Here is a 20,435-nt window from a genome sequence, read left to right as displayed (position 1 = left end):
CTCGATGATTGCTTGATACAGCTGATGACTAATGAACCACCTGGCATTATTAGTGGTGGGAGGAGGAGGAAGGTGCTTGTGGCTGCAGGGATGCTGAGGTGGCTTTGCAAGGGTCTGGATTCCACGTTTTTCACTGACAAAATGGGAAATAGGAAGAAACTGGGTTTCCTGTGTCCAAGTCTAAAAGTCAGATTTCTACTATAAAAACATGTTCTCCATTAAAATATATGCGAACGTGTTGTGTGATACAGTAAAGAGATACGAAGGGGTTTTATTTCTATTTATTTCATTGGCAGGGAAAAATTACAACACATTTTCAGCACAAGGGCTCCCAACACAGACTTCTGTTATTGAAAATAATGACATTAAAAATAAAAGGAGCTACCTGTGCCCTCTCCTCCCACAGTGCAGTTGCTGTGGTGTGGGTCAGGTGTGGGCATGGTGGCTCTGCTTTCATCTTCTTGAGGCAAGGGTAACGTTTTTCCTGGCTTGTGGTAATAGCACAGCTTTCTTGTCTACTGCCGTGTTTTGAAACACAGACTCAAAATGTACCAGGTTTATTTGAACTAAGATTAGTATAATAAAATAATTGATGGTGTAGATTCCAATGACACCTGTATAAGCATTTTTGAGCTACATATAAGTTTTAGAGGCATGTTTCCTATGAAGTGCTGTAGAGTGGGGATTGTATAACCTATCTGGAAAACAGTTTTAAGCAGGGTGTAGCTGGATAATTGGATGAACAAGCTTAAGAGTATAATACAACAATGATTTATAAATCACATTTTCAGGCCTTTTAATGGAAAGCCGTACAATAAATTGGAGAACTGGTTTCCAAAATCTGTGTCACAATCTGAGTGCAATCTGCTTGAAGTGCTGTTGCAGATCTGCTCTCCTTCAAGCCCATTAGACGTTGGTGATGTGACTTCCCTGTGGCCCTGCATGGACATGGGGATATGCTCTTGACATCAGTTTGCATCATCAGGCCTCCGGATGAAGATGTGTCATTTCATATGTGTGGGTAAATGTACACCATGAAGGTTACAAGCATGGTAATACAGTTATCTAGAATATGAATACATCCTTTTATGTTTCATTATTGTCACTGTATTTGTAGTGATATGCAGTGCTTTTTGCTCTTTGTAGGTTACAGCCTACTAATATTTAATCTCACAGTGTTCTCCACCTGGACTGTATTCTTTGTGTGTGGGAGTGTGTGTAAAGGAGATTAGGTAGCTGTTTAATATAATAATAAAAGCAATGCTTTGAAAGCTTTGCAGCAAGCATGATGAGAGCTGATGGATGATAGTGGAAACAGCACCATGCTTGTTACAATATTAAATTGAGAGTACATGAGCAATCTCTTGGTTGTGAGATGCTCCTAACCCTCTCACCTGCAACTGAAGATGCTTTATGCAGTGCTGATAGGTATGATATAAACAAAAGATAAAGGGTCTACTTTCTGCGCTGTTTACATAAAAACTTCAGGAGCCTAAGGCACGAGTTTATTTATGGTGGAGCAGTGTGTGGCCTGTAGGGTTTTAAGAAAAAAGGAAAATGCATCTTTTGTTGTTCTTTCATAAGTTCAGATGAGTTGAGCCTCCTGCCCCTTTCAATGCCAGCAGCAGGCTGACCCTGCTCTGCAGTGGTTGCTCTTTGCTTGACTGCAACCCCAGCACAACTTGATGGAGGAAACAGGAGAGCTCATTGCGCCAAGGTGGCGCTGTTAAAAGTTGTGTCAGCAAATACACATCCACAGCTGGAGCTGGGATGAAAACACGTCCTAGAGCTGATTGCATAGCATTACATAGCACTTCAGAAAAAAAAAAAAAAAAAGGCATTTTAGGCTTTTAAAGAATTCTGCTTGCCAGAGCAATATTTTGTGAGTCACAGTATATAGCTTTAGAAATGATATGTCAGAATAGAAATGCTGAAGAATCTGTGGGTTTTACACATTTTACACTTGCGTGGAGGTTTGGATGTTTGTGTTCTACCTGTTTATTATCTGTTTGTCCATATCTGTTACAATTCTGAAACATTTTCCTCCTCTTTTGATTCTGTGCTTGCTGTTTTCTAGCAGACATGTGCCACTCAGGCAAAAGGGGTTTTTACACCAGAAATTTCTAGTGCAATCCTAGGGATGGAGTGCAGATTGAAAATACTTATTTTCTATTGCTAAATTAGGAGTTATCTCCTTTACCATCCATGTCAGACACGCTTCATATTGTTATCAATGTCATTGCATAGACTTAACGCAGCCTTCAGTTAAACAGAATAATATTAAATGCCTGTGAGTCTTGGAGCTTTGTGGTTGGCCACTTTAGGGCAGTACCTCTAAAAGCTGATAATAAATCCTTTGCATTTAAACTTCAGTTTATAGTCCCCAAGGATGAAAATAAGAAAAATCCTGTTTTATAAATAAATGTGTTTGTATTCATACATAATATCCACCAACACTTGGAGGTTGTGATTTCCACTCCATTATTAGGTTTCTTTCCCACTTTAGAATTCATAAATAACCATTCTAAAACAGGAAGAGGTATGGGCATGTTGTCAGTTGTGGTTCCTGTCTTCAAGTTTCCATCTTCAAGATGATTGTATGTTTATCCTTTAAAAACACGATGCTTCAGAGTATTTTTGGTGATATATTTTTTTACAGAGGCTGGAGAAAGAATTTCCAGTGCAACATTTTATCAGAGGACTGGTAATGATACTGTACTTCAAAACCAAAAAACCTTGTAGGGACAGGAAATTTCTAGAGGAAATTTTTCTTCTGAGGTTTGGGGGAAAGATCTGCTTTGTTTCTTCTTTAATCAGTGGAGACTGCTCTGTTGTAGGTAGTGCAAAATGACTGCCCCTCCTTAATAACTGTTTTCCTCTCTAGTTACACTTACTTTTATTTTGAGTGGTTTACAATGAGACAAAAAATGGAATCTAATCCCGCTCCACTGTGGTGCCATGTACTGATGTGCTGAATTGAAGGGACACCGGGATGTTTCAGTGCAGTGAGGTGTACTGTTTCCTGCTCAGCCCAAACCCAGCAATGCATTGTTTAGATTTTGTGTCAGGGAATGAGTATATGTGCAGATGGATAAACTTTCTAAAACCTAAACTTTGTAAAACCTAAGCTTTGCATGATAGCTGTCTAAACTCAGGAAGTTAACAGGGAACGTAAGGTCAAGGACCTCACCAAATCACTGGCACGATGGTGATGATAAAAAATAGCTTCATACCACATGAGGTGTGTGGTCACACATAAATGAGAAGGGAAAGGGATCCTTCTGCATATCCTTGTTGTCCTAGTCATGATGAGTCTCACTGGGTTTGTTTAGTGTGGAGTTTGAGTTCCTAAATACCAAAAGTAGGAGGAAAAAAAAAAGAGGTGAATATTCTCAGTGTTGCTTTTTCTCTCTGTTGGAATGGTACTTGCTTCAAGTAATCTTTGCCAAGTTACTTGTGGGTTTTTAACCTTGTCTCAAATGTACATAGAGTACAAAAGATTTGTACAAATCTTCATTTTTCATCTGCCAAACCTAATAACAAATACTGCAGAATGCTTACAGATAGTTAATTATTTTATAAACTGCCAGGAAAGAGAGAGGAAAGGGGGATAAAAAGGTATGTTAACTGCTGCTGACCCTTTTGCCTTTCTGTTTCTGGGGGAGCTTTGAACAGTTTACAAAACAAAGAAATTTTAAAAAAGCAAGGCGGAAGATTTTCTCAGACTGATGCCTGTCTTAGGAAAGTACCTCTCATATAAAGCGGAAAGAGAGGATGGCAGGGGATGGAGGTGCAGTGAGTCAGTATCCAGAGTTGTATTCTGTGGCCAGAAAAGTGGGAGGAGTCCCAGCTGAGAAGGGTGACTTGCAACTGCTAGGAAGAGGGATTTAGAAGGATCATGTGAAAGGAAGAATTGCCGCCTTCATGGCAGGAAATGGCTGGAGCACGCACTAGGGCCTTGGCTGGGGAAGGTCAGTGTGCAGGCTGGCTTCCTGGAGACCCAGAGGAGGTGGCTGAATGGTGTGGACGTCAGGGAGCACGTGGGAAATAAATAATGGAGATTTAAGCTTGGTTTAGAAATGAAAAGACTTATCTCAGGCACCGAATAGGGATGTCACAGTGCAAAGTAAGCCTTCATGTCTAGTTGGTCACACCTTGTTTTGCTTTTGCTTAGAGACAAATGTAGGCTATAGATGGATAACCACTGATGTGTGTGAGTCATGTAAAACCAAACCATCAAGGTACTACCTGCAGATGCTTTGAATGGGTAATTGGTAGCAGAGGGCTGGTTAGCTGCAACAAGCTGGGCATGAGAGTGCAATTTACTGTTTTCCCGGAGACAGTCTGATGCCCTGTTTTCCTGTTCACATGTAACTCCTTCTGAGCCAGCCCTTGCATCTCTCAAGCTTTGAAGAGATTGCCATATCTGAAAATACATGATTTTCCTTTCCATTTGAAAGAGTCATACAGTAAAATCCTTGTTTTCTTTCAAATCCTAATTCTCTGTGAATGAAGGAGCTTATCTACTACACATCCTTTGTTTTGAAATTGATGATGGTGCAGACTGTGAAAAGTGATGCAACATCTTGTTCAGAGAGCTCTCTGCTGGTTTTGTGTTGCTTCAGATGCAGCCTGGTACAGAGGCTGTCCTACCATTGTTGCTGGGCTTATGGGTGGTGTTCCCTGAGACTGCTGGCCACTTTTTTCATCTGAGAAGCAGAGTCTGTGAGGAAACTCCTTCCATCTGAGACTTTCTTTTCATGTTACTGCCACTTTACAACTAGGTGGGATGTTTTTCTTTGGCATGACAACTGTCCTGACAAATGGTTAGTTAGCAGGATGTTGTCCTTTTGATGTTCATGTCACTATGCATAAAGAAGTTGCTCAAGGGCTTTACTTGCCATCCAAGTCCAAGTGTCTTTATCTACGATTATTTTCTTTCAGCCTGTGGTTCAGGGCTTGTGTCAGTGAGAATCAACTGCCAGGTTTTGTAGAGACACAATTTTTTTTGTGAGCTTCATTAACACTGGGGTTCTGCCAACTTCTGCTTTTTATGACCTCTTTAGCCATATGGGGCTTTTCAAATTGTTTTGTGCCTCAGTTTGAGGTGCATCTGTGATGTGCACCACTTGAGTAACCAATTCAGTCTCCAATAAAAGCCGCATAGAGTCACAGACTATCTAAGTTGGAAGAGACCCGTAAGGATCATTTAGTCCAACTTCCTGCTTCTCACAGGGTATCTAAAACTGAACCATAAGACTAAAATCATTGTCAGATGCTCCTTGAACTTGCATGGGCTTTGTGCTGTGACCAATTCCATGGAGAGCCTGTTTCAGTGATGGACCACAATCTAGAACGTTTTCCTAATGTCCCATCTGAACTTCCTGTGATGCAGCTTCATTCCATGTCCTCATGTCTCTTATCAGTGGGCAGAACCATTGGACTGACAGCAGCCACAGGATTAAGCACTTCCTTGAAACAAGCACATGACATCCTCATGTCCCCCCTTCAGAAAAATATGAGCTTGAAATACCTGGGAGATATGGCAGCCACACTGTTATTGAAGCCCAGACTCTGTAGGATGTGTTCTGTTGATAGGCAGAAATATTCCTCTTCTATTTGTGTAAGAGGCCTATTTAGCCTAATTAGGAAGTGCTTTGGCAATGATGAAGCAGTGTGAGCGCACAGGAACGCAAAAAGCCCTTCTTCACTGTACACAGATAAAGGGAAATGAGTAAATAAAATATGGAATCCCAGAGTGGAAAGGATTATAAGCTGGCAAGCGATAACAGTTCTTATTGCTTGGTTGATATCCCTAATTGATATAAACATGAAGCCCTGTGCAATCTGTGGTACTTAAAAGACACACATCTAAATAATATTTAAATAGATTCTTCATTTTTTAAGACCCACTGGAGTGTAATTGTATTCAACTTAATTAAATGAACTGAAACCCCTTGGTAACTGTGCTTTACTGTTCCTAAATAAAACACTCTCCAAAGAGACTTGAGGAAGTTTAGTTAAGGCAATAAAAAACCTGAGCCCAGCACCATGAAGTTTTGCATGAGCAATATTATATTCAGTTCATCTGTATGCTACCTGCAGTGGTTGAGACTGTACTAACAGTGCCATACCTCTGTTAAGAGTCAAAAGTTGAGGCTTCACTGAAGTGTTTTAGGGCAGAGTCAGCCTTTCTGGTTTCAGATTTGTATGAATGTGGGGTGTCTGCTTAACCTGGTTTATTAATGCTACCCCTCTGTGCCGGTGCAGAGCACGTGTTCCCTGCAGGAGTGAGGGTTTGCAGGGATAGCACAGGCAGGCAGGATGGGCGGCATTGGTGAGGGGGAGCCTGGGCACAGCTTGCGTACGGGAGCTACAGGAAATCATTTCTTCTGCTGCTAAGATTACATGGATTGCTGCCATGCTCAATTACAGTTGTTTCCTTTCCTGGTAAAAGATGACCTGTCAGGAAGCAGTAGGAGTGAAGACAAGGTTAGTCCCTGCTTATGTAGAAGTGTTGGGTGTATCCTCTAGGCTGCAAGCTGCTGAATTTCTAGTAGGAAAAAACAGAAAATATCAGAGTTTGAGAAAGCAGTTTAAACATCAGCATTCTGGCTTTCCATGGCTGGCAGCTGGGCTGCCCTCTGCACTTGCAGCAGTGAATCAAGGGCTGTGTCTCTGGGACACACAGTGCCCTGTGCTGCTGGGCACCTCAACCAGGATTGCTGGTGTCCATACCTACTCCCAAAAAAGAGGAGCAATCTTGTCATGCCTTGGTGTGCAGAGCAGTGTTTTTTCACCCTTTGTAAAAACAGTTTGAAGTGAAGGCAAATATTTGACATTTCCTTTGCCCTTTCTGAAATCTTAACACGGATAGCAGGAGAGCACCTTCCTCTTGGAAGTCAGCATCCAAAGTGGCACAAGTGGGAGTAAGTAATTGTGCTTGCTGTCACACCCAGCTTCCTAAGAGCAGCACTTCTGAAGGCTGGGACGGTCACTGCCGAGCTGGGTGATGATGCAAGGTGCGTGCTGCCCTGTAGCTCTTGCCCTGCAAGTGCAGATGAGGTAATGGGCTCATCCAGCCATGAGAAAGGTGGAGCAGACGACTGCAGCCCTGCTGGGCTTTCCCAGTGCTGCAGAGTGGGAGAGGACTGTGCTCTCTCCTCTGCCTCTCAGTAGTTGTGGTTGAGGGGAAGGTCCCATGCAGGATTTAGCTGCTGGGATGGTAAGAAATGAGGGAAGGCATGGAGTGTTCCCCTATACTGGTGCATCTCCAAAGCCAGTACTGCTGGGGGAAACTGCTGTCCATAGGGACCTGCCCAGGATCCTGGGCCTGGATATCACAGTAAAGCATCAAGGAGTGCACAGTAGTACACTGAAGGGGCAGGGGGAACAGAGAAAGAAGGATGAGAAGTTTTTTGAGTGAGCTTTATTTTTTCTGGATAAGGTATGCCCTTCTTCTGCCAAACTGTCCAGGGGAAAAGCGTTGCACAGTTCAATTTAAAGGCAGTCATTCTCTCCTGCCTTGACACTTGAAAAGTAATTTTATTAGTGAAACTAGCAGATAACCATTACCAAAGGTTGCTTTCTCTGAGCAACTTTAACACCTTGGGGAAATACTGTAAACAAGACTTGCTGAGATTACACACTTGACCTGAGATCTGTGTGACTACTCAGTTTGTTTTGCCTTTAAATATCCAAATATTTTTTTACATGTTTTTTGTTTAGATTTTTTCAGGCTACTCTTTTAATGATTACTCACACCTCAGTTATGTAGTCCCATTTATCACAGATTTGGATTTGTCATATTGTGCTACTACTAAATATAAGGAAAAGAGCTTTAATGAGACTTCCTTCACTATTGCAGCTGATATGGCTAACTCCCTGAAATATTTATTTCAACATCTACTTGAGATGTTTGCCTTTTGCCTATCTATTTCATTAGACACTACTTATCTCAGACATGAAGCCACCCCCATAATATATGCTAAATTTCCCAAATCTGAAACAGGAAATTCACCTCCATCTCCTTAATGGTATTTTTATCAGATATATGTACATTTCTTAACCCTTGCCATTCTTTTGTTTACCATTTGTTTCTGCTCCAAGTCTCAGGCTAGAACCCACGGCAGCTGGTGCACATGAAGTGACAAATTTTCACTTAATGTGAGAAAAAGTCTCAGCAGAGTGTGCAAAAGGAGGAGGCAGTGAGAGCAAGGGAGAAAAATCTAATGAGAGGTGATGTCAGGTGCAGCTATTACATGGCTTAAACTTGTTCTGCTTTACAAGCTGACAATGGCAACTTGTAGCTGACTGATGACCAGTCTGCATGGTGGATGGTGGTGCCTTTTAGGTATCAGAGTAGACAAGGGTTTTGAGTTACATTTTGATGAGCTTAGTGCAGAGCTCCTCAGGGAAAGGAGGATAGAGGATAATATACGGTTGTTAGGGAAGCTGGACATTAAGGGTGCTTTGAACTGACTGTCATGAATAAAATTTGCATATATTCTTGTCTGTTAAGACCTGGTTCTACTTGTGATAAATAGCAAATTTTTAAGTATGTTGGAATGTACATTTGCATAGATGCAACTTTTTTGTTAGCATTCATATATTTTTATTATTTCCATAGAGGACTTCCTTGGTTGCAAACCACAGAGAGGGATCCCAGTAGTGTGCTTTTAAATTTATTTTAATTTACAGAAGGAAAAGGAGAAATCACATTCAGAATGTTTTTTCCAGAGATGCTTTGCTATACCTTCTTGACAAAGACTTTGGGGCTTTACAGTAAAAAGAAGGGGGTGGAAAAAACTGTGGTGCTACTGGTAAAGGAAACACTTTAATTTCAGAATTTTGAAAAGAGTAAGAGGGGTTTTTGATGTAAAGATAGAGCTAAGTTTTGTATATACAGATATATATGGAAAAAAACCTTGGAAACCTCTGTGGTTTAATATGATTTTTTGGGTCTAGAGTGACTGTGCTCTGAACTTGGTGGGTTGTATTAGTTATTTCAGCTAACTTCTCCAAAATCTTTGATATCAAAGTATACCATTGTGCTTTCTGCTTATTGTACAGAATCTATAAGTCTTTTAACCATGCTACAGAGAGCTTGACACAGTAGTATCACATCTATTTTTGTAACTGTCTGTAAAGCCACATAGTTTAATGACTCAACCCTCAGATGCCATAAAAATTAATGGAAAGTCTATTGAATCAGTCTGGTCTGTATGTTCTTTTTGTTCTCACAGTGTCTGGCTATAGAGAGGTCAAGGGAACCATGACAACTTTTCAGCATCCTCAAAAATAGCTGTTCTCAATATAAAAATGTCATGACTTGTACGCTGAGTATTTTATGCCTTCTTCTGAATATCAAGGGAAGCGCTGGCTGCCTGGCCTTGCACTTCTGTCTCACTCACATTTCTGACCCTGCTGACTGTCAAGACAGGCTTTGAACCTGTCATTGCATGGACAGTAGAATTGTTAACTCTGCTGAATGGAAGATTGTCCTTGCTGAGCCCTAGGAATAGAAAGGAGTATTTCTCAAGCAGCTTGTTGGGTTCATTTTCAATGCAAGCATTTTGAAGCTGTGCCAGAAGGCAAAACATCAGCCCTATTCCTAGCAGAAATACATTGGTAGCAAGAGGGTCAGAAATGTGCAACATAATTATACTGGAGCTCTGCAGGTTTTCCTACAGATGCCTATCCTCACTGTGTTTTACTGTAGTAAACTGAGACGCAAGCTCTAGCCAGAGAGATGGATGCAGGTTTAACTCTTGTGTTTGGAAAGGGTTTGGATCTGATTTCAATCTGCCTCCTTAGAAAAAACTGTAAAGGAACCTGAAATACTGTGTCTCAGGTTTATCAAGTGCAGCCTGAATTCAGGTATTAGTATATTTTGGAATGCAGGGAGTTCTGCAATGATTCCAAGGTCGCTTACAGAAGGATGCAAAATTTCTCAAGCTTTTGTGAGCTCTTATGATTAGTAAAAATATCTAAAAAGGAGTGGCATCTTAGTCAAAGTTATCCCATGAAAATCTGATCATTCCCTGCATTTATTAAGCACAAATATATTTTCCTACAGATGTTCTCATTTCACTGCTTTTTTGTCCCTCCACCCTCTTGCCCATCTCCCCTCCCCAAACAAGCCTGTTTGCTCTGGCCCACATTCTGACTTTCATTTATGTACTTCTTTGAGCTGTCCAAACCAAAGGTATTATTGAAATGCAAGGTCATGTTCCACAAATTTTTAGTAGGCGTCCCTGTTAAAGTCTAACTGCCAGAAATAAACTGCTAATGTTTACAGTGACTCTCCACACAGTAGTCCTGTGTTTCAGGCATGGAAATGGATTTTTCTCATCTTGTCTTGTAAAGGTCAAAAAATGTGCCTTTGCTAGGGCATGATTGCTGTGTGTTGTGAAATAGCACCTTCCCTTCACCAGTGCCATTTCCACATTCATTCATATCTTATTAGGAAAAAAAGTCAGATTGTCTTCCAGTTTCTGACCTATTCCTAAGATCCCAGATGATGCATGTGCTGTGGCTATAGCTGCAGTGGCTTTTAAGTTTTGAACTTGTCTAGCTGCATTGTGTGCTGTCACCTGCATTGCCATGTGCAGATGGAGACCCATCTGTCTCGCTGAACAAACAGGCTTGTAGCATCCACATCTTTCTACATTTCTGAGATTCATGCAGTTATGTGAATTTTACCCAGGGGCTGGGACAGTGAGCACATTTATCCAGTAATCAAGACCTTTTTCCTGACATTCCTAATATCTGCCAGAATAGGAGGAGGATATGCTGGAATATGCTGCTTTGTAACATATTTTTCAGATTCTGAGGCAGGAAAGTACAGAGTAAAATAGTTGTATTTTTGGAAGATTTTTCTAAAAATCTTGTTCTGCATAGAAATTTATGCAGAAAGTATGCACGCTCTGCTAGTGCCTAATATTTTGGTACACATGCAGGTTCATCAAATGTATTTGTTACTTAGCAAAGTCTGTTATTCCTCCTTAGCTATTAGTGTTTTTATTTTATTATACTATTAAACTATGAATATATTTTTACTTAATTTTACAGCCAGCAGAGCTCTCTAGAAAAACATTTTTCTCTTTTACGCTTTCAGATGTCAAATACAGAGGATTCTGCCAAGGCGTTAAACTCACTGATGTGCAGTGACCGATAAATTCTAACTTTATAATAAGTGCCAAATCATTCCAACTTTTCTTTGTAGTTGCTCCATTAGCAGGAATCCCAGTGGATTCCTTTGGTATTCACATGCATATCAGAACTAATTCTCTGGGAATTTCAGGGCAATTCATCATTTTGCTCTGTGTTTTATGATGCCAAAAAATGTTGCATGCATACATTATAAAATGGAAATTTAGGAATATGCATCACAGCTGAAAATAGAAATCTGAGAGAACTTCTGTTTTCATTAGGCTTCATTTCATTAAATCTTCATTTTACATTTAACCCTTTATAAATAACGAGTTGTGTATTTTACTGGCTATTAAACTATTTTGTGGAAGAGTCTGTGCTGTAGTGGAGTCCTAGGGGAAACTTGTTGTAACTTCTTACCAATGAAGTGTTTGGGGAATGGTTTTCCTGCTCAATATTTGTATTGCTCACAAATTTTTTTCCATCAGAAAGATGTGTGGGATTATATAGCGGGAGCATTGCAGTTTGCATGGTAATAAACACAATTGGTGTAAAATACTCTTCATGATAGTGCTTTAACTGTTACATTTGTAACAAAATGACAGAGGTTATTCTGAGGTTTTGGTTTTAAAAGTGTTGCTGACAGTTCAGAGCATTTCAGAGGCTTCTGAAATGCAGATATATTGGTAAGAACAAATTTGAAAGCTATATATTTTTTCATTGCTCACATAAGCTGTCTCAAATAGCAATATGCCCATCTATATCAAAATGGGATATAGTGGTACATTATTGAAGGCTTATTATTTATTGCATTGGCTTGTTATTTTTTGTATCAAATAACTGTGTGCTTTTTCCTACCTGTGAAACTAAAATGGCACTCCACATTTGTGTAAACCTATGAAAATTGCCACTGGATCTTACTCTTTGTGCATCAGAGTGAAATATTTTTAAAAATATTTTTAGTTATGCTTTTAGTCTTTTATGTTGTTAATAATTCTAGAGATTTTTAAAAACATCTCCGACTACTCCTTTGACTCTGTTTGTAAGGGAATGCATGACTTATCAAGCTGAAGCTAATGTTTTGCATAGGAATATTTTTAAAGACTCAAAGCCAAAATAGAATTGCAAAGCACACTACTGGTTATTTTGTGTGAGACAGTTTAGAATTATTTGGAGACGTTGTGGGGGGTCAATTTAAAGAGCAGACAAAATGTCGTGGTTCTTCAGATGAGATATACTTGTGGCCATTATTTGTGCTGTAGAAGAATGAAGCATCTTTTCTAAGTTTTGCCATGTTTTTGGTAGTGCTTGAAGAATAAAGGAGGATGATGGAGATAACTCTATGTAGGGATCAAATTTGAGGTCATATAAATCAAATATATAATCCTTTGTTAAGTTATGACATTTACTTACATGAAATCATGAGTGGATGCTGCAGGTCATGAGATGCTTGCTGTCTTTGGCTTGGGTTGATTTATGTATCTTTATTTCTTTTTACAAAACCAATGCTCTCTGCATTGCCTGCATACATAAACTCATAAAAGCAACTCTTGGCCACAGACACAGATCCTTCAATCGGCATTTTTCACTGTACCTTTCTGGCAAGTTGAGATCCAAATGCAAATGTTTTTGGTGTTGCTGAAGCTATGGGGCTTCAAACACCAACACTCTCCACATCTAGTAAGGAGGATGCATGCAGCCTTTGTGGAATGGCAACTGCATAAAGCTGTAGCTGCCCTCGGTCTGGACCCCAGCAAAAGCATGTGGCAGGGCTGTAATGAGCATGTGTGCCAGCTGTCTGTTCTCTCTGTGTCAGCTGTATGTTCTGACATATTGCGGGTTTTTTTCTGTTCTTCATCTTTTTCTGGACATCAAGCTTGTTTTCATTTGCAGCATAGCCCTGAGCGCCGCCAGCAATCCCTGCTGTCATCAGGCAGGGTGATGCCTGCAGCTTTGTTCCTCTGGACACGGTGGCACTGGTGGACTGGTCACTTGTGAACAGGCCTTTCTTTGCAGCCACGTGCTTGCTGGCAGTGGGGCCACCCACCTTCTGCAGGCTTTAATTGGGATGCTGCAATCGAGCTAATTTTGTTCTAGGGACAGTCAGAAGCCTTCAGCCTTTTGGAGGCTACCTTTAAAAATAGCACAGTGAACTGCACGCCAGCACAAGCAAAAAATGAGCACTTGTTTGGCTGTGTTTGATCTGCTGGCAGTGCCATTGCTATCCTGCAAATGGTCCATGACCACGTGTGTGGGGAGGTGTGGGGAGGAGCACTGGAGCGTGCTGAGATCCTCAGCTCTGAATGGCTTTCAGCTAAACTAAAGTTCACATCATAATATTGGATTTGGACAATTTCAGGCAATTTCAAAGTTGTGAATTACCTTTGAAAATTATGGGTATTTTTGGAGCAGCTGAACTTTATGGAATGTATGTATGGTTTCCAGAATTGTGAGAGGAGATGGACTGATAAGGCAGTTTTCATGTTGTTCTAGTAAGATGATGCTTCCCTGTGTTGCTCTTATATCATGACTCTTTCCAACTTGAATACTCTCAACTGGCAAAGCTTATCAAAGACTAAATAGACTCTGGTTGGGGAAGATATTCCAAAGTGAGAATTTTTGATAAACCTTAGAGAGTAATGTTTGTTATGATTGCGTGACTGGGATTCAGATGTCCCATCGTCTCTTTGGAAGTCATACAGGTTCCCTTAATGCCCACAAAAGTGAGCAAATGAAGGTTAAGTTTTGGGGTTGCTTCTTCAGTTTGGTGTTCATATTTTTTCCCCAGCAGTGCACTCCTGGTTATTCCCACCGAGTGTTTAAACACTGAAAGCAGCACATAGTCCATGTAGGACCAGAAAGCACACCCTCAGCTACCAGAGGAGTGTCCAGTGGCACAGGGAAACTTGTGGAACTCATGGTACAGTCAAAGAGTCCAAGTTTCCTCCCCAGGCTGTTGAGAAGTGATGGATGCCCAGGAGGTGGTTGTAGGAAGACGTGGGCTTCTGCTGTGAGTAGGTAGCACTGTGGCTCCTGTAGAAAGGCAGGGTAGCACTGTTGTGTGCAGTGCAGGAAGTTGTTTGTCCAAAGCTCTGGAAAGTCTGAAGTTCCCAGAAATGTATTTGTATAGGGACCCCAATCTTGTAATGCTTGAAACATCTCTTGTGTGAGATCTTTGGCAGGTTGAGAGATAGGAACTACAGTAAAAAATGATGTAGGTATGGGAACAGGGGGCAGGGGACAAAGTGTAGATATATATTTAGCATAGTTATTTTGCTTCTGCTGCTCCAACAAGTGACATGCAAATTGTTTTCCACCTGTACTGAACACAGTAGTGTTGAGAAAATGCTGTTCTAAATTTTAGGAATGTGGGCTCTGCAAAAGTTTCTGGGGAAATCTGCAAAAGTTTCAGGAGATAACTGTTCCACCTGTGGAATTACGCTTTAAGAGTAGAAAATAGTTTTCACAGACTCTGAGATTTAATAGGCTTTCACTTTGATTTAAACTGGAAAGTTTTTTCCATGTTTCTGGAAGTGACGCTTCATTAGAGCAAACCTACCTCTTCAGTGTAGTCCAGAACCCTGAGAGTGGGACCACATGCAAGTAACAACAGCTTCATTAAGGTTTGGTTACTAATTAAAAGTTCCTCCTAGCTCATATGCTATAACTCAACTTTGCAATTTATGTATATTATTAGCATAATTATTTTTAGATTATTTCTCTCTTGCTTAGCTTTTTCTTAATAATCAAGACATAATTTCATGTTTATACGTGTGCATATATTGACAGCAGCAATAAAGTAATAGTCTGCAATGTATTCTTGTCCTTCTCTCAGGATAGGCATAGAGAGCCTATCTTTTTCATCTGTGTTACTTTCTAAAGAATGCACTCAGTGATATACATGCTCTTTCATAAGTTATACAAGTAGGGATACAAGATTATTCCATCCCACCATTTGGATGTATCTTAAGGGTGTGCATATTGTACCTGCCCACCTCCTCACTTTACAGATGGAGCATACATATCTGATGTTTAGAAAGGCTTCTCATGACACTTAAAATTCAGCCTTCTTATTGTTCTGATCTTATTTTCTTCATTCATAATTTTTTAAGTATGAATTTGGACTGTAATTAGCAGATTATTACAATTAGGTTTCTGGCTATTGCCTTTTTATTAGCAGGGTAGCAATCCTACCCTGCAAAGCAGACATGTGAGACTCAGCAAACCATGTTGCCACCTCTAGTACATCTTAAAAGACCAACTGGCAGAGTGTCTTTGTGGGTGTCATTGTTTGCAGTCTGGCTGGTTTGGTGTATTGGTAAGAAATATTTTAGTTGCAGTTACTAGGGCTAAAGCAGGGCTACTCTTGGTTAGGTCAGTGAAATGTTTGTAGTGACTGGCTCTTGGAAGAGTGAGCCACTGCTCGGGAGAACCATGCTTGAGCTCCCAGCATGCTGCTGGGAGAGAATTGAGGCAGATAGTGCCTGAGGATGTGTTGTTCCACTGCATTGTTGTCCCTGCCTTCTTTCTCTCTGTGGAATTAACAAAGTCCCACCTGATTGTGAGGAGCTGTTCTGGTTATCCAGTTCACAGCTGTTCTTCCTGTTAATGTGCTCTGGGATAGGGATGGAGAGGATGACCTGAGCATGATGTGCTGCAGGGACAGGGGTTTCCTTCATAGTTGTGGTGCTACCTTTAAATTAGAATTTTAAGATTGATTAACGTGTTTTCTTTGTCTTCCCTGTAGGACGGGTCACTGGGAAATATTGATGATCTGGCCCAGCAGTATGCAGACTACTATAACACCTGCTTCACAGATGTGTGTGAGAGGATGGAAGAGCTGCGCAAGAGGAGGGTTTCCCAAGACCTTGATTTGGTATGTAGAACAGTTACAACTTTATTAACAAATAATTGCCATTCATGCTCCAGATGAAGAATCAATATTACAGCTTGAAGAATTCTACCCAGGGAAATAACTGTACGTGGTTGTGTTCACGCATGCAAACATTTCAGCCAACTCAATTAAATGCTTGGAATTAGCCGGATTAGGTTTTTTCTAGGTATTTTTTATGATTCATTAAGCCTTGGAGTCTGCATTTTTTATTTCTTCTTTAATTAGAGTACTTCTTGCTTGCATACATTTGGTTGCAATCCTCAACTCTCAGAGGCAAGGCACTGTCTGACTAAAGCATTGTTTCCTTGCTCCAAGATGATCCCAGTGTGAGCACAGTGAAACTGTGAGGTTTCCAGTTGCGCTGCACAAAGTGTAAAGAGGGGCTTCTCAAAAGTCCAGGGTGCAAATACTGGTTCCAGGCTCCCAAATGTAAGCAGTTCTGCCAACTCCTTTCCATTAGTTTATAGAACCTGTAGCAGGTGATGCGGGGTCACAGAGCTTTTCAGGATGGATGGGACCTCAGGAGGTCCCTAATCCAGCATTCAGCTCAAAGCAGTGTCAACACCGAATTCAAACCAAGTTGCTCAGGGCTTTCTCACTGAGTTTGAAGACCTCCAGGGATGCAGATGCTGCACTGTCTCTGAGAAACCTGTTAATACTGCTTTGCTATCTTCATAGTGAACTTCTATTTTTAAATAATGTGTTGTGAGATCCTCCCCATAGCAATTTATACCTGTTGTCTGTTCTCATGAAACACGCCTTTTTGATAACCTCCCCACAGATACCAGTAGATCATCTTGAAACTGTCTTTTCTGACAGTTTGGAGCTGATTCTCCCAACTCTTCTTGCTGGGCATGGGCAAAAGTCCTTGAGAGTGCCTTGGTAACAGCTGATGATGTGGATTATTTAAGGCTATTTTCTTTCTTTTTGGGATTCCAGGATACCAACTGAGAGGCTTCCAGAGTTTGTAGAGACTAAAAACTTCAGTTACACAATTAGTGGCAGCAGAATCAAGGCAGGGAGTCATCTTCTGCCCCACTGAAGTTTGTTAGTTTCTTCTTTATTTTTACATAGAAAAAAAAAGCAAATGTTTTTGCATATCTGTTGCTGCCAAGAAGTTCCAAGGGTTAAACAAAAAGCTATTGCGGGAAATTCTTTTGTAGACGGACCCTTAAGGCTTCTGTGCAGAGAAGTGATGGCACAGAACTGTGATTCTCATGAAAACCCCCACACCTGGCAGGCCTGGTATTCTCGGTGGCCGTTGGCAGCAATGAAACCCCCTTTCCTGGTGCTCTTGGAAGGCAGCTCCTGTGCTGGGTAATGGACTGTGCCTTATGGCAGGAGAGGACCCCTTCCATAGACAGATGGGCCTGATTTGGCTCCCCTCACTTCTGAAGCTGCAGAAGCCAGGCTGGAAAAAGCTATGTGAGCTTAATTAACTCACATCAAAGGTGCAGATCTTCACGCTGGTTTAAATAGACATGAGCTAACCAAAGACAGAACATCAAGTGATTCATTCTATTCCAGAGAAGCTGTAGTCAGAGAAAGTGGCTGTGTGAAAAACAGCCTGAAGAGCCTATCCTCTTCAGCCTCTCTGATACTGAGTTTGCTTACTCTAGTGGTCCAGTGATGACTTCCTGAACTGCCAGGTTAGAGAGAAGACAATGCAATTGAAAATTAAATTAGTGCTCCATTTTTGCTACATCTGTCACTCCTATAATGCATTTTCTAGACATAAGATAGCCATTCTGCTGATAACATATGAGCCTATAGATATTAGCTCACTTGCCCAACAACTGCATCCAAACAGTGCTGACTGCAGCTGAATCTTGCTCTCATCAATGAACAGGCAGGCTTGACTTAGCTACACAGAGAGAGGGAAATAGCCATGTAGACCAGAATGTGATTTTAGTGTGATGAGCAGAAGAGTGAGTCACTTGTTCTGGTGGTTTTTGTCTCTGTACACCTTGAGGAAAGGCAGTGTATTGGCAGACATTTGGGGATAGTGAATGGGAAGTAGTGCTGGGGTAAATGCCCAATGCACATCCCAGATGTGCTATGATAACAAAGAAAAAAAAATGTACCAGATAGCAAATATATGCAGCTCTAAAATTATTATGCACCAGCATTGTGGGTCTGTTAGCCAAGGCTGACCTTGCTCTGCCATACATTGCTCTTCTAGCACAGATGAAGAAAGCAGTGTTGTCTCTACATTCGGTCTTCCCAACAGTGGGGTTGTTGCTAGAGCTGGAGGTGGGCAGTGTATCAGTTCTTCCTCCCCTCCCCAAAGGTCTTCTCCCTCTCTTTAGTGAAGTGAACATAGCAGAGCTGACATGCATGCAGTATTAGTGCAGATTTTCAGGGGTTTGATGGAGTGGTGGTTACTGAATCCATATGAAAATGCAGTATTGAGTGCATAAAATTACTTAGCAGAAACATAAAAGGTTAGGTTAGGTTGCTGCTTTTACTGAATGCTCTGAACAAAGACAAAGAGCAGGTCACTCCAGGAGTCAAAGCATCCTGTAAACCGTGCACAGAGAGGCCCTGTCAGGAGGAGCAGTGCAATAACAAAGACATGCCTGAGCTGGCAGAGCTTTGGCAGGAACATGTATTTAGCACCGGCTCGCCCAGATTGCCCTTTGTAGCACGTCCACTGGAAGGACAGAAATATGAACTGTTTATTGCTGCTTCTGTACCCTTTGAAATAATTTAAGCTGTTTGGGCGCAAGTGTTGATATCTTGATTGTATATTGTACTTTCTAATCAGCTCTCCAGCCTTTCCTATCACACCATGGCCATTTCAGTCTAGATATCCTGCTCTGAAGTTGAATTTCAAAAAAAATCACTTGGTAAAATTATTTGGCAAAGCAGCATATCTTGTAACAAAACAGTGGGTGCAGATGGAGTTGAACCCAGAATATTTTTCCGAATGGCAGTGTTGTCAAGGATTGTTAGTTCTCCCTAAACACGATAACTGCTTTCTGTGTTTGGAGTTTTGCCTATGTTTTTGTAATGAAGAATGTGCTTGGGTTTGGACGCTAATGTTTGTGAACAGCATGGGAGTTGCCCACATTTCCTAGCATTTGGCCTATTCCTGTACACCATGTGGGCTTTTGGCTGAGGAAGAACTGCAGGTGGAGTAGATAGAGTGGATTTTCAGGCCCATAATGAATGTATCACTGGTAATATTGAGGTGGACATCTGCTAAAATATAGTTGTGGCCAGAGAAGTGACTCTGTGAGGATAGTATTTTCTAACTGGTCACATGACATCCTTGTCTTTAAACTGGAGAGACATGAATTAGACAGATGAACTGCTCAGGTGTATAAGGAAGTGGCTGGATGGCCACACTCCGGTGGCTCAGTACCCAAATGGAGATCAGTGATGAATGGTGTTCCTTAGGGAACACTGTTTGGATTGGTGCTGTTTAACATCTTGCTGGTGACAGGGAGAGTGGGATCAAGTGCACCCTCAGCAAGTTTGCTGATGATTCCAAGCTGAGTGGAGTGGTTAACACGCTGGAGGAGAGGGATGCCATCCAGGGCTACCTGGACAGGCTTGAGAGATTGACCTGTGAAGCCTCATGACATTCAAAAAAACCAAGCGCAAGGTCCAGCAAATGTGTTGGGGCAATCCTGTGCACAGGTACAGGCTGGGAGGAGAATGAATGAAGAGCAGCCCTGGGGATAAGATTTTAATGGTGTTGGTGGATGAAAAACTTGACATGACTTGCAGTGTGTGCTCGCAGCCCAGAAAGCCAACCAGACCCTGCGCTGCATCAAAAGGAGTGTGGCCAGGAGGTCAAGGGAGGTGATTCTTCCCTTCCACTCTGCTCTGCATCCAGTTCTGGGGTCCCCAGCACAGGAAAGATGTGAGAGAACTAGGTTCATTCCACCTGGAGAAGAAAAGGTTCCAGGGGGATCTCACTGCAGCCTTCCAGTAGCTAAAGGGGGCTACAAGAGAGCTGGAGAAGCACTTTTTACAAGGGCATGTAGTGATGGGGTGAGATACTGGAACAGAGAAATTGTGGGTGCCCCATCCCTGGAAGTGTTCAAAGCCAGGTCAGATGGGGCTTTGAGCAATCCCATTGCAGTGAGATTGGAATGAGATGATCTTCAGGATGTGTTTCAACACAAACCATTCTATGACCTGCTTCCTTTGTGTCTCAGGGGTCATACCTGCATGGCTTACTGACAAAAGCAGCTTTGTCTTGCCTGTCAGCAGGGCAGGGCAGGACAGTATTGACTTAGCCACGAAAGAGCAAACTGCATTCTGTTGTCTCATCTATCACTGACAGCAGCCAGCTAACTGCTGCTGCCGAGGTCTGTATTGGAGCTGATGAGCTTGAAGTCAAAGAATGGCTTGAGGTTTTCTGATGGACTCTGAC

General features: G+C 41.5%; 1 protein-coding gene across 4 annotated transcripts in view; it reads left to right on the top strand.

Moving 5' to 3' along the window:
* LOC128938944 (SAM and SH3 domain-containing protein 1-like) overlaps nt 1-20,435 on the top strand; it is a 521,617-nt gene that overhangs the window by 414,630 nt on the left and 86,552 nt on the right. For all 4 annotated transcript variants that reach the window (XM_054279600.1, XM_054279603.1, XM_054279599.1 and 1 more), the window contains exon 2: nt 15,902-16,030. In XM_054279600.1, the coding sequence (XP_054135575.1) occupies nt 15,902-16,030 (129 nt within the window). The remainder of the gene's footprint in view (nt 1-15,901; nt 16,031-20,435) is intronic.

Source organism: Melozone crissalis, unplaced genomic scaffold (assembly GCF_028551555.1).
Source record: "Melozone crissalis strain CALT ecotype California unplaced genomic scaffold, PUWL_Pcris_2 ptg000027l_1, whole genome shotgun sequence".
NCBI lineage: Eukaryota > Metazoa > Chordata > Aves > Passeriformes > Passerellidae > Melozone > Melozone crissalis.
This window is presented reverse-complemented; position numbering and strand designations above follow the sequence as displayed.